Source organism: Orbicella franksi, chromosome 3 (assembly GCF_964199315.1).
Source record: "Orbicella franksi chromosome 3, jaOrbFran1.1, whole genome shotgun sequence".
NCBI classification, from domain to species: Eukaryota; Metazoa; Cnidaria; class Anthozoa; order Scleractinia; family Merulinidae; genus Orbicella; species Orbicella franksi.
Window position 1 is genome coordinate 24146759 of NC_138147.1, and position 13242 is coordinate 24160000.

The following is a 13242-nucleotide window of genomic DNA, read 5'->3' on the forward strand; positions in this document are numbered from 1 at the left end:
TTTTCTTTTTTGAAAAACGTTTCTACACAAGCGTTAGAAAATTATATTTTAGCTAATGTGGCAGTAACGTTTCACGTAATTTTGAAGCAAGTTTCGTTTAGATCAGGTTTGAGTCCATAGCAACCCGTGAAAAGCAGAACTTGAGACGTTTAAAACATGTGAAGAGGGAAATTGCCCTGAGAAACTTGACCGTTCGTCGGGTTGGACGATTGTGATAAGACTGATGATACCGTTACTATATAGACACGAGTGTTTTACTGGAAAATACACCACTCGTACAATTCATACGAAACCACATCCAGGATCCGAGTGACGTCATTCCTCGCTTTGTCACGGTTGTTTGTACAAACAGTCAGTTTGCCTATATAATAAAAAGAACATTACACGGTGGCTAGAAGATATGAATTTAATTTTCTCGTGTTAAAAGCAATATTCCACCATTCGAAAATAAAATTCATATCTTGACGCCCCCGTGCAATGTCCTCTATGTATCTTCGTTTTCCAAACTCTTACCTCAAACATGATTACAAATCCAAGTCGAAGTGCTAACAGATGCCAGTAGAACGCTGTAAAATGACCTTCCCGATCTCTAAACTCCGGGTATCTAAAAACACACAGCAAAGTGAAATAAGTGGACACTGAGTGAAGTACACATAATTAAACATCGTTATGTACAACAGGGCCCAGAATAGTAATTCTGGATTAACACACAACATAAGGTACTTTAATAAGGTACTTTTTTCGTTAAAACGCAAGTTTATCATTATCACTCTTAAGTAAAGAATGTATCCTGCATTTCCATGAAAATATGGCGCATACATATAAGACGAATACGGACTAATCGAGCATATTAAGTCCAGTATTTTTATACAGTAAATTTCACCCTTGACCAACCTGCACGGTACAGCGGTGGTGTTAGGCGGGGACCAAGCCAATGAGAAGTTTAGGTAGCCATTGAGCGAATTATCTTCTGATATCGCAAAGCGATACAGGATTTTAGGCAAAAAAGTCGACGTGAAGGCGATAAGAAAGGCCTAAAAACAAAGCACAAGAAGAAAAGATTGGTTTAGAATACAGGGAAACACGTTTTTACCATGAATCAGGCTCTGTGATTGGTTTGGTTGTACTTACGTTGCTGATAACGGCTATTTTGGCGACGCTGTCCAAGATATCGAACCAGATTCCAATGTCTTGGGCTCGGTCGGCGATCGGCCGCCTCACTTCACACACGAACTTATCCGAGTCAATTCGGATCTCAAAGATGTTGTTGGCGAGCGCAAAGAAGGGAGCCAAAGGAAATGCAGCCACAAAGATTGTGATGAAACCGAACTGGAGAACTTTGGGAGTAAAAAAAAAATGTGAATTGACAAAAATACATTTTAACTCAAGAAATTATTGGGCTGCTTAAAATCTAGTCTCCTTCGCAGCCGTTATTATGGACGTCAGGTGAAGCGTTGCGTGACACCCTAATAACGGCTGCGAAGGAGACTACTAAAAAACAGTAGGTGGCCTTATTGTCTCACTTCTTGCATAACGGAATTTTTTTACAGTTTTACTACGTGTGTTAGTCTCTGTCTTTCTATCTTTCCGTCTGTCTGTCTAGCTATCTGTATGTCTGCCTGCCTGTCTGCCTATTTCTATTTCTGTCTGTCACGGTCTGTCTGTCTGCCTATCTGTGTGTCTGTCTGCCTATTCGTCTATCTGTCTGTCTGTCTGTCTATCTGTCTGTGTGTCTGTGCCTGTCTATCTGTGTGTCTGTCTGCCTATCTGTATGTATGTATGTCTGTCTGTTTGTTTGTATATTTTGTCTGTCGGTCTGCCGTCTGTGTATATAGTCTCGACACTCACTCATCTCCAAGTATTCTTGGAAGAGTCCTTCATTTTCCACCAGTTCATAGTCAGCCTCCCAGCGCGGTTTGCTTTCTTCTTTGGTTGTACCCCGCTTCTTTCTCTTAATCCATTGCTTCAGCATGCTACAATGAAAACAATCCCCTTTCTTGTAAGATTCACGAATAATGCGAGTGCTCCATGTGAACAACAGTTATTTATCAGGTTTTTATCCAACCTCCTTCACTCTTTTGATTTCCATTTTTTTCATTCATTAAGCCGTAAAATCATCATTTATTGAATAGACTGGATTCTACAAGCGGTCTGATTGGCTAAATAGGCTAAACGTTTTATCATAGATCTCACGACCACGGAGTGAAACATGAAAAAAAGTGTTTTACTGTTTCACACGCCTTAAACCCACATCATAAACCAACGAAGAACACTAAGTCATGTATTATATTGTCAGTAAACACATCCGTTATCTGAGTAGGCTTAAAAACTGTAGAATGTGTTAATTTTGTACGAGAGTTCATAACTCACAGGTAGCGAACTAGCCTGCAGTGTAGGCACAGTTAGGGCGCGCGAGTGCACATTTTCGTATTAGGCTACCATCTTGGATCTGTGGGGCGAGTGAAAAGTTTCCGAAGGGGCAGGCGTGGCGTGAGGCGTGAGGCGTGAGGCGTGAGGCGTGAGGCGTGAGGCGTGAGGCGTGAGGCGTGAGGCGTGAGGCGTGAGGCGTGAGGCGTGAGGCACTTCGTGATGCTTTTTGCCCCAACATTCTACCGGTCAAGTATTCAATTACAATCCAAGATGGTGGCATCGAAAACCTGGTCTATCGAGCGTACCGTTCCAAAATAACGCAAGCTAGTACCAAGCAATAACAGCGTGCACAGAATCTCAGTTACTACTCACGGTATAACAATCTCCTGCACGTTGTTGATGGTTTGTTTGCCGACCATGATAATGACAAGCTGCTGAGCAAGCTCCATCAAACATCCACTGGGTGCACACTAAAAAAACAACCAATCATGGGTGAGGAAATGTCTCACGTTATCATCTCTATTGGGCTGCTAACACAGTTGCGTTACTTAGTCCAGACCTGTGTAACGTTACACTGCATAAAATAAAAGCGTTACTTTACAGCGTGACTTGACTTGCGACTGCGTGACTACAGCTATGTAGCTTGGCTTACCTCTTCTTGTCTGAGTCCAAACAGTCTGCGGTAATGTCCAGGGTAACCAACCAACCTACAAACAATACATCATCAGTCACAAACTGTGCAACCATGTAAATTTAAGTTGTACCACGATAATCAGTTCCTAGTGTCCAGATCTGATGGTGAATTCTCCACACTGTTCTTCATATTTTCTACACTCCTCGTTGGTAGACTTTGCTTAAGGTTCAGTAAGACGTTTTTCTTGAGATAAGGAAGTCCCTAATTCTTGCGCCTTGCAAACTTGAATGTGTAACAGTAACTGGCTTGAACCCACCAGTATCAGTGGTTCGTACTTTACAATCGTCTGGGTACAACTGAAAAGGACTGTTGTTGTGACTGACGTTTCCAAAACGTGAGCAGAGGTCATCTTTAGAGTCTGAAAGTGACCTCAGACGTTTAAGATGACTTCTTGTCATGCTGTGGAAACATCATTTATTATAAAAACTGCAGTGTTTTTACAAGGATTTCCAGCCAAGAGAAAAGTCCTGAGAAATATTAGGATATCTTCGGAATTTTTGGGAAACGTTCGGAAACGTTTGTGTGGCCTACAGACAGCTTTTGGAGAATCTTCGGAAATCTTCGGAAAGTGGTCTGAAATCTTCAAAAAATCGTCAAGTTGAACACTCGAAGAGAAATTCCATATCTACGCGTGTCCATGTATTTATGTCCATGTATTTATCAACAACAGTCCTTTTTAGGTCTACGATCACACTAGAAGAATTAAACAAGAGGTGTAATTAAAAGGGTGAGGGAAGCCAAACAAATGATGTTCTTACTTTCCCTTGAAGAAGGCGATGTAGAAGATAGACGAGTAGAAATTGACGAACTGAAATACGAACACTTTGAATGTCAAACTGTCCTCGTACTCAGTCTGTGTTCGATGCATTTCTAAGGAAGAAATTATAATTATAAAAAACGTTACTTGGTCGTCACGCAATACGCCCAGTGTTCATAACGCAGTGCTTATAATGTGGGAATGAAGGTCGTCTAGCCCCCAAATAAAACTTGTCTTTTAATTAATATATGATAAATGGGGCTTTTAAATTATATAGTCTGCTCAACTATTAACGTTTATGTTTGGGCAAGTGACAAAAGAATAATTTACTGTGTTTAAATAAAGTCTAATAAAAGACAAGTTTTAATTGGGGGCTAATCGAGTTATGTGGGGGCTAATCGACTTCTGGTTGGGGGCTAACAGGCTACGGGCTAATCAACTTGAGGGCTAAACGACCGGTTACCTAATGCGGAGAAGAACGGCGTGACAATCCTAATAACAGCCATAAAAGAGGAGGCTCTATAGTAAACGACAAATCAGATTAAGTTCCAAGAGTAGTGTGAGGTGCATGCATGTTAATACAAATATACTTTGGCCCAGTAAGTGGTTAATGTAACATTATACTCTGATTTCCATGTACTTCATGTTAGTTTAGGATAAAGAGTATTCCATTTGAGAGTACTTACCCCAGTGAGTCAGTGCCAAGGCAACTCTTTCGTACACCTACGAATTTTAAAGCATCATTAGTAAGTTCTATCTTGAAGGAAACTGAACAGTAATGATCTCAATTTTGTAGAATATTTAACAGGATTTTTATTCCATTTTTAGACAATTATTTTTAGACTGAGCACTGTTAATGTCACAGTTTATAATTCTTAATTAAGGCCCCAGGTTTATTAGTTGTAATACTATTAGGTGTAACCCTCTTTTAAAGTAAAGTCTGATTGATTGAACACTTTACAAATGACAAGAATCCATTGGTTAGGGTAAAAACTAACCATGCTAATGTTGGAAAAGAATTACAGAATAATAATATAACAAATCAAAATCCCTGGTACAGGCTTGGCTCGTTTAATTCCTAGCGGAAAAGTGTCTCTTAATAAGAAAATCTTCATAAAGCTTCATGAGTTCACACGTATTTAACCAATTGTTTGATGACGGGACTATTTTTGATGTCCACAGCTGGAAATATTCACCAGCTACTCGCAAATAAGAGAGACCACGGTGTACCCACCCTGCTGAGGATCATAATAATGGTCAAGTTAACAAAGGCACCAGTCACGTTAGCAATTTGTTGAGCCCGCGCTCGAGTCGATGGATTGGACGCCAGTGGTCGGTAAACCAGCAGCTTATAGACAATCACTCCCACCATGAACACCAACACTAGCGAAACCTGAAAAACATTATTAATATTTAACACCAACAAACACCAATTTTTCAGTGTTTGCTTCGTTTGGCATAAGCTGGGGAGCATATGTGAGAGCGCCTCTTCACCAGAACCCTCAGCTCCCCGCCGGCTTTGCGCGCGTGTAACTCTAAGGGGAGCCTGGCAGGCTAGCAGTGGTTGGCTCAAGAAGAGTGTGCAGCGAAGATGTTGTCTTCTTAGCCAATCAGGTACAACCCTGATCTGTAACATGCACGTGATTATTTAGCCTGCGTTCACTAATCTCACCACCTGTGGCTTTTTGGCAAAAACGCATTTTATAGGCATTTTTGACATTTTCTGCATGGATATATATGAGCTAAATCAGCTCCAATCTACCCAAAAAAGACATTTGCGACATGACAGCGTGCCTTTCTTTCCTAGCATCGCGTTTTGTGACATTTTTTTTCTCGGGCATGTGAACAAATCAAGATTTTGAGATAATTTTCTGGACGAGAAAGGGACCTTCGTCTTTAGGCTTTTCGGTTTGTTAATTTTTTTTTCGCCTTTCCTTTTTCGCCTTTCATTATCTTTTTGCTGCAATTGTTGACATTCTACTGGGCTTGCTTCCAGTTCAAGAATTACCGAGAAAGCATCATCCAGACGGGAAATTCTTACCAAGTGTAGTTGAGAAACATTTTGCTCCGAGTTTTTCACTCAAAAATGTCTAAGCATTTTCGTGCATATTTCACGCTCAATTGACCCAATCACTCTGATCTGAGTATCATTAGAAAGATCTTTTCCTCCTGCAGAACGTGAGCGTAGGTGATGCTAAATTTAATCAAAGTTGATGACGTCAGAAGTGGAACAAAGGCCAACGCTCGTCACGGCTGGTTACGGTCAGCACAAGGGTCAATGGGTTTAAACACATGTGATCTTAATACGGTATTTGACAGGTCTATCCAAAGCAAATTAGCTGACATGTCTGATACTAGTGCTGTTAGTACATGTATCTTACCATAGTGATAACAATAGCTATTCCTGAGAAGACTCGAGGTTGCCTCTTTTCATCAGGAAAGTGTGGTTCTAATATTCCTGTCACTGGGTTTCGTTCTACTGTTGGCGCTAAAGCTGCAAATGTTGGCCGTGGACGTTCCTAAACAAGAATGAAAAACGCGTCACCCCACAAAACTAGAACAAGGGCCGGGGTACACCCAGAAAAAAAAAATGGGTAGGGGTGTGCGGCCCTCTTCCCCTTACCCTATTTAAGAACAAAATCTGTGATTTTCCCGAACCTATTTATGACCTGATCAAAAATCTGATACCCTATTTTAGATCCCGCTGATCCATTAAATCAATACCCTGTTTCAGACCTGCCTTGTTATTCAGACCAATGTCAAAGGCAATGTTTATATGCTTTAGTAGGGTAGGATAGCTTCTTCTAAAAAACATACCCAAATCAAGACTAGAGTGCAAAAACCATAGCCTATAAGACACCAAAATGGACAAAATTGATACCTCATTTCTGACCAAAACGGCAAACATATCATACCCTTTTTTGTTTGCACATACCTTTATAGCCCATATAAGGGAGCAACGCCAGGGAGCAAGGTTAACCATGTAATAGGTTTGTTCAGTTTACGTTACCTCCTCTTCCTCATATTCCAGTACATCCCAGTGATATGCCAAAGTTATTTCCTTTCTTTTCCAGAACTCCAAGAAAAACACAGCTATAGGACAGAAAAAATACAACATTACAAAACCACATAAGGGGAAATGAAAGGAGCCAGCTTTGTCTTGCAACATGTAGAAGTATGATAAGTCTAGGGTTTCACAAACTTCTGCTCTGAAAAAGGCTTACCGTAATTGAAAAAATGTGTTTTGAACAAAAATTTCACTGACTGGTAATTGTATTATGCAAAACAATAATTTGGGCAGAAAACACCAAAGAGGCCAGTGGATAAGCTTGGAGAAAGTTGCGATAGCTAATGAACAATAAGTTTTGCAAATAATATTTTATTTTCAATGGCAAACCCTTTGAAAGTTGGGCTGTTGCCACTTGTCTGAAAAGAGAGATCCTTTACAGTATACTATAGTTTTAACCTTTGCCTCTGAAATATCTCTTGGGAGTATTTAAATATCGATCTTTTGAGAAGTGTATTTATCAGTCATGTGCAAATTATAGCACTTACCCCAGAAGGAGACAAATATGGCAAAGAAAACTGTGGCTGCATTGTCAAACAAGTATGAAACCTAGGATACAAATAGACTACGTGTCAACTATGTAAAACTGACACACAATTTTTACATCATGAACTTGAATAAATGTAGCACATTTTCCTGATTTTGTTCAGTTTAAGTGAGGCTTAACTTTACTAACTTCAAGAAAGGGAATTCTGCTGAGCAATGTAAGTGGAAGGAGGCACATAAGTGAAACAGATATTTAAGTCAAGTTCTCCTGTTCTATCCTTGTTCCCAATTCGAGCTGGGAAAGCTGAGCTCAAACGAGAAAAATGACCGTGAAGCACAAAATTTGAGGGTGAAGAGTGAGATGAAGAGGAGCACAAGTGGGTCTACCAGTCCTTCAGTACTCTGTGAGCAGGCTCTAGTGTCTGGGTTTTGCCCCCAAGTGCTGGTTAATATGTTTCTGGCTTTTTGCTTTCATGTGCAAGCAAGTTTAAGAATGATGTGGGGGGTGAGGTGGGGGGTGTCTCATCTCACATGTGTGGACAATCACTTGCGGAGTCTCGGCCTCATGGCCACACTGCTTGCACCTTCGGCCCAAATACAAGAGCCTGCTCGCAGGCTAGTCCTACAGCTGTGAGGGACTTTGAGAAAGTCTTTTCCTGCCTTTGGACAGGAAAGAGGGTGAGTGTACACACCTTGCCCAGCATACAGCTGCCATGAAGGTCAACTGGATGGCAGCCAAGGGACTCATCACACAAGGGACACATCATGTAGGTTTCTGGAGGGCTATCACACACATCCAGTCTGGAAGTAAATAATTAACAAACAAAAAAACATAAACCAACATCTAATACTTATACTTCTATGTAACTGACTGAAAAATATGTTTGACCAAATTGAAGACACTGACATTTTGATTGACATATCATGGACTTTGAGTTGCTGTTAGTCACCAACCTTGCTAGGATTTGAAAAGTGGGCATCCAAAAATAAATGAGCTATAGGGTCTGCTTGAATGAACAATTTATAAGGCAACAGGTGAAAAATAAAACAATTTTCCATAAAACTGGTTGTCCGCAGGATGCCTGGACACCCGTCTGGCTAAAATCCCGCTGTAAGTACATTAAGATAGCAGTATTACGTTGTAGAAAGTTTTGTAACAGTGACACAACAAACGCAGAAAAAAGTGACAAACTTACGCAGGTCTGTTGTCAGGTCCATTCATAGTCACAACACCATACAGAAACACCAGCAGGCCAACAAATGATGGCATAAGAAGCCATGCAGTGTATTGACCTGAGGATGAACGTTTTGACAAAAACTTCAATCAAGACGTGCAAAAATTATTGCACAAATTAACAGGGCATGGGAACTCTAACAAGTGTTGTTTTGACGACTTGTTTGTAGAACCCTGAATTTCATGAGTCCATTTTGTGGATGACTCAGATTAAGTTCCAGGATCAAACTTTGTCAGAGCACTACACTAGCCTGCTGAGTAGAGATCTATCTCTTCCTAGATTTGCCAAACCAGTCAGTATATTAAATGGATGCAATTCAACCTGTACATGTAGTGTTCATTTAAAGGAACAAAGTGAAAAACAATCTTAAAACACAAACAAGGCAAATTTAAGAAAGAATCCAGTAGAAAATTAACTAAAATAATCTTGTCTCAAAATGGCAACTGATCCGTACTCAATAGATAAGTTTTATGCCTACATGCATACTTCTTTTACATATTTTTAACCATGTGACAAAGTGAATTTTTATCTTTTAGTCCTTTTGTATTCTTACTTAAGTACTCTAATAACAGGACCTCCCTTAATACCAGTGTTTATTACACTGAGGGGGTTTATCCTGTATAAATATTATTATTATAATTATTACTATTAAAAAGTGGAAATGACCATACCTAGCCAAGCAAAGTATATACCAATCTTTTCTCCAAAGTATTCTCTAAAGGAAAACAATATTAAATATAACTGTACATGTAGTACAATATTGCTGTATATTTGTACTGTTATTTGGAAGGTATTCGCTGCAGTTGGACAATAAAATGTTACAGTAGAAATAACAGGTACATGTACTCCAGTTGCATTACCAATAGAAGCTGAAAATAATGATTCACAGATTTCATGTAAAATGAGTTATCAGTTATCAGTTATCAGGTAGAATATTACTGTATTATTGTAAGCAGGTGGGAGTGCAAGGCTGTGGCCTTAGAGTTCCAAAGGTTTATAACCATGAAATCCTGGGCATCCAGATCCAAATTAAGCTTTACTTCCTGTGAAAAAAGTAAGTTTTTTCAGTCACCCAAAGGCAAATGTTAGTCTCCTGTGGAACTCGCATGTTTCTAGAGCACAGCCCTGGAGTGTGTGATGATGGTTACAAACCTGATATGATCCAGAGGTTGATATTTTAGCCATTTGCCCCATCTTGCCCAGTACTCTTTGAGTATCTGTCTTTTGTTGAGTTTTATTTCTTCAGGTCCATCTGGCCCTTCTTTCCACTCCTTTGGCAATTCAGCAGGTCCCTAGTGTAAAGAAATTTGAACAACTCTCATTATAGAAGGGTCTGTGAACTTACACATTGAAGAAACTGCTGGTAAATATGTAATATAAGTGGGCAATACATGTACATGTATGAAGATGGAGGTCAGGCAAAAATGTTTATTGCATGCCACTTGTCAAATGTACAGCCATAGGAAATATCCATTGCATCTACCCAGATAAAGGCCATGGAAATTACAAGGGGGAGAAAGGTTTCAAAAACCCAGATTTATGAGACAAAACTGATATATCATTTAATTTAGTTAAATGATAATTTAACAAAAAAAAAATAACTGCCACAACTTACTGGATGAAGAGGATATCCAGCTGTGAAAATGCCTTCCTCAACAAGGCGATTGATACCTGATATGATAAAATATTACTTACTATTAAAATTAAAATAATATTAAAATATTACTTACTATTCCTAAGCCCAAAATGTCATTATATTAAATTCTTATTACCTCTTACCCCACATTTCTTTGTATACTAGTTAAGAGAATGTGGCTGTACATCAAAATGATTATCCACTGTCTGCTTCACAACATTTTTGGATCAATGCTATGAGAAGAAATCCTCTGTCGTTTGAAGACCATAAAATTCTAACAATATTCAGCAATTCTGATAGTTCAACAAGACGATCATTGAAAAAAACAACACATAACAGCTTCCTTTAGATTGCTGTTATCAGTGATACAACCATGATTGAATATCCAGTGTAAAGTGATTTTCTTGCTACTGACATCCTTCTTTTTTTGTTTTTGATTTTGTCAACTAGTATAACTGACTGCAAACAACTCTGAAACAGCTATGTTATTATGACTCATCATCATCATTTGATCTTTCTCAGCCTACTGGAGAATTGGCCAGAGGCTCTCTGCTTCCAGGCTATCATATCCTCTACAGCCAATGCTGTCTCTACCCAGGTCCTTAGTCCTTGCTTCTTAAGTTCTCTTTCCACTGTTATCCTCCAAGTATTATCATGACTACTTTCACATAAATTAACATCTGATTGTCACAAAAAACTCATTTCATTTGACTATGTTCCTACCAATTTCTCCTTTCTGTCGCTTGCCAAATGGGGCAGTTTCCATGATTTCATACACCTTGAAAGAAAAACAGCATATCTATTAAGAAATGTTTTTTTTTTAACAAATTAACGTTCTCTATCAGCATATACCATTTTTATCACACAAAACAACTAGACAACTAATTAAACATGCATTCCATCACCTGATTATTTTATTAATGACTACATAATACCCTACTTTTAACTTACTGAAGAGGGTCTACCAAGACAAGAATTCTATGGATCAGCTATGGTAGGGTTTCTACTCCAATCATGATAGGCTAGATAGTACATTACATGAATATGGCAAAATTTATTGATTTTACACTTGACCAAAATGACACAAACAGCCTTTCAAAATATTACTTACCACTCTTGTTCTTTCTGTTTCTGTAAAGTAAGTCTCTGGATCTTCATGGCCAATAAACCTGACAATATAATAAATGAAGGAATTTTATATACCTACCATGAATTTTACTTCCTCACCCAAATTTTAAGATCCAATGACTGACTATGGAAAAACCAAGTGGTTCTCAGGATTTTCATTAAGGACTGGGCACCGGGAAAATTGGCCGGCTATATAAAGGATGATTTGCCTGGCTGGTTTGAACATCCAGTGGAAAATATTTCTTATAAAGAAGTTTGACAGTTCAAAGAGTTTTTCCAGCCTATTAAACCCAGTGACCCTCCTTCTGAAAACTAATGGGATTCCTGGGTCCTCCTATCTGTTTAGGGGTCAGTCACCAATTGCAAACTCTTCCAAATTCAGTGGGTTAGATAAACATCACAAAGTATAAAATGAATGAAAAGAGTTAAATGCTGCCAGAGCCAGGCTTTTGAATTACAACTTTACATACACCAAAATCTCTCTAAAATGACCTGGAGCTTTGAACAACAGTCAGTTAATTCTGTCCTAGAATGGCCGTTGTATTCAAGTTAAACTGTGCAATTGTAAAGCTGAATGGCATTTTATTGCCAGTTGACAAAAGCTGCAGTATCACGATCAAAGGAACCCTTAGTTTCATGAAATTTCTTAATAGTTTGTGACAACTTCACATATTTACAATATCATTACTATATCTTCCTTGTCGAATGTTATTTAGACCTCATTTACAGGCTTATACTGTGATTTACTTACTTGTTGAGTTTGTTTGCTTGAAATGTACAAGTGAAATAGTCATTGGGCGTGCCTGGTACATCATCCTTGAAAATGTTTGGTAAATGCAATTGCTCAAGGATTCTCTCAGACCAGTTTACCTTTTTAGTTGTACGAAGCTATGAAGAAGATAAAGAGGAAATGCATGAGCTTAAGCTGCAGGTCTTTTAATTGACTCTTGCTATATTACAGTAAGAACCAAGGTCCCTCAGCTATGTGCAGTGACAGGTCCATTAATATACATTTATTATATGGATTGTTCTTGTAGCTGATATAACGAGCACTCTGATTGGCTAATTGTAGGGCATTATTCTCCCGTAATGCCCACAGGCCAATTACAGGCTTCCAAAAACAAAGCAAAAAGCCATATAATAAACAACTTTTTACCTCAAACGTTCGGTTTTTACAGGAAAATTTCAAACCTTGACATTGCCGTATTGACACCTAGCTATCATTCGGTCAATACAGCAAGGTCTTGGTCTGACACTTTCCCGTAAAGACCTCACTCTCAGTTAATAATAATAATGATAATAATAATAATAATAATAATAATAATAATAATAATAATAATAAAGACTTTATTTAGGGAGGGTTAAACACTTGATAGCCAAAGGCTAAGAAACTTGCAGCCCTCAGAAAATAAAACTATGATTACAACTATATAATATAACTAGTTGTACCTATTGGTGCCAATGAGTGAATTGAGTGAGTCAATGGGAGTCGATTGAATTTTGTAATATTTATCTGGGATACTTCTAGTATAACAGGTGTTGAAATGAATTTCTTTTAGTTAATGTTCCAAATTATTGCTGTAATTGAACACATTGTTTATTTTTCAACTCAGTAAGTGAACAAAATACTAAACACTTAATTTTTTTGTATTTTTAAAAATCCTGCGTGCAGGACCTCGATGGGCCATTATTTTGCCTACCATTCTGCTTTTTGAGGCGTATACAGCTTGGATTTGTTGTGATTGAATCGTACAATTGTTAAAGCTCAACAAGACCCGAGTTGTTTTCTGGAATGAATTCCAGCGTTGTTTATTTGATTCAGGGTAACACTCAGGATTTGTTTGCTATCCATTTGAAGAATTATTTTGG

At 38.5% G+C, this 13242-nt stretch overlaps 1 protein-coding gene across 2 annotated transcripts in view; it reads right to left on the reverse strand.

Annotated features, from left to right (window-relative positions):
• LOC145482781 (anoctamin-7-like) overlaps positions 1-13242 on the reverse strand; it is a 40572-nt gene that overhangs the window by 1568 nt on the left and 25762 nt on the right. For both annotated transcript variants that reach the window (XM_081461409.1, XM_081461410.1), the window contains 20 exons: positions 12125-12261; positions 11357-11414; positions 10969-11023; positions 10225-10280; positions 9762-9901; positions 9281-9324; positions 8571-8667; positions 8067-8175; positions 7377-7437; positions 6832-6914; positions 6203-6340; positions 5056-5214; positions 4508-4544; positions 3823-3934; positions 3023-3077; positions 2743-2840; positions 1849-1973; positions 1132-1337; positions 895-1034; positions 514-604 (listed from right to left, as the gene is read on the reverse strand). In XM_081461409.1, coding sequence (XP_081317535.1) covers positions 514-604; positions 895-1034; positions 1132-1337; positions 1849-1973; positions 2743-2840; positions 3023-3077; positions 3823-3934; positions 4508-4544; positions 5056-5214; positions 6203-6340; positions 6832-6914; positions 7377-7437; positions 8067-8175; positions 8571-8667; positions 9281-9324; positions 9762-9901; positions 10225-10280; positions 10969-11023; positions 11357-11414; positions 12125-12261 — 2001 coding nt within the window. The remainder of the gene's footprint in view (positions 1-513; positions 605-894; positions 1035-1131; positions 1338-1848; positions 1974-2742; positions 2841-3022; positions 3078-3822; positions 3935-4507; positions 4545-5055; positions 5215-6202; positions 6341-6831; positions 6915-7376; positions 7438-8066; positions 8176-8570; positions 8668-9280; positions 9325-9761; positions 9902-10224; positions 10281-10968; positions 11024-11356; positions 11415-12124; positions 12262-13242) is intronic.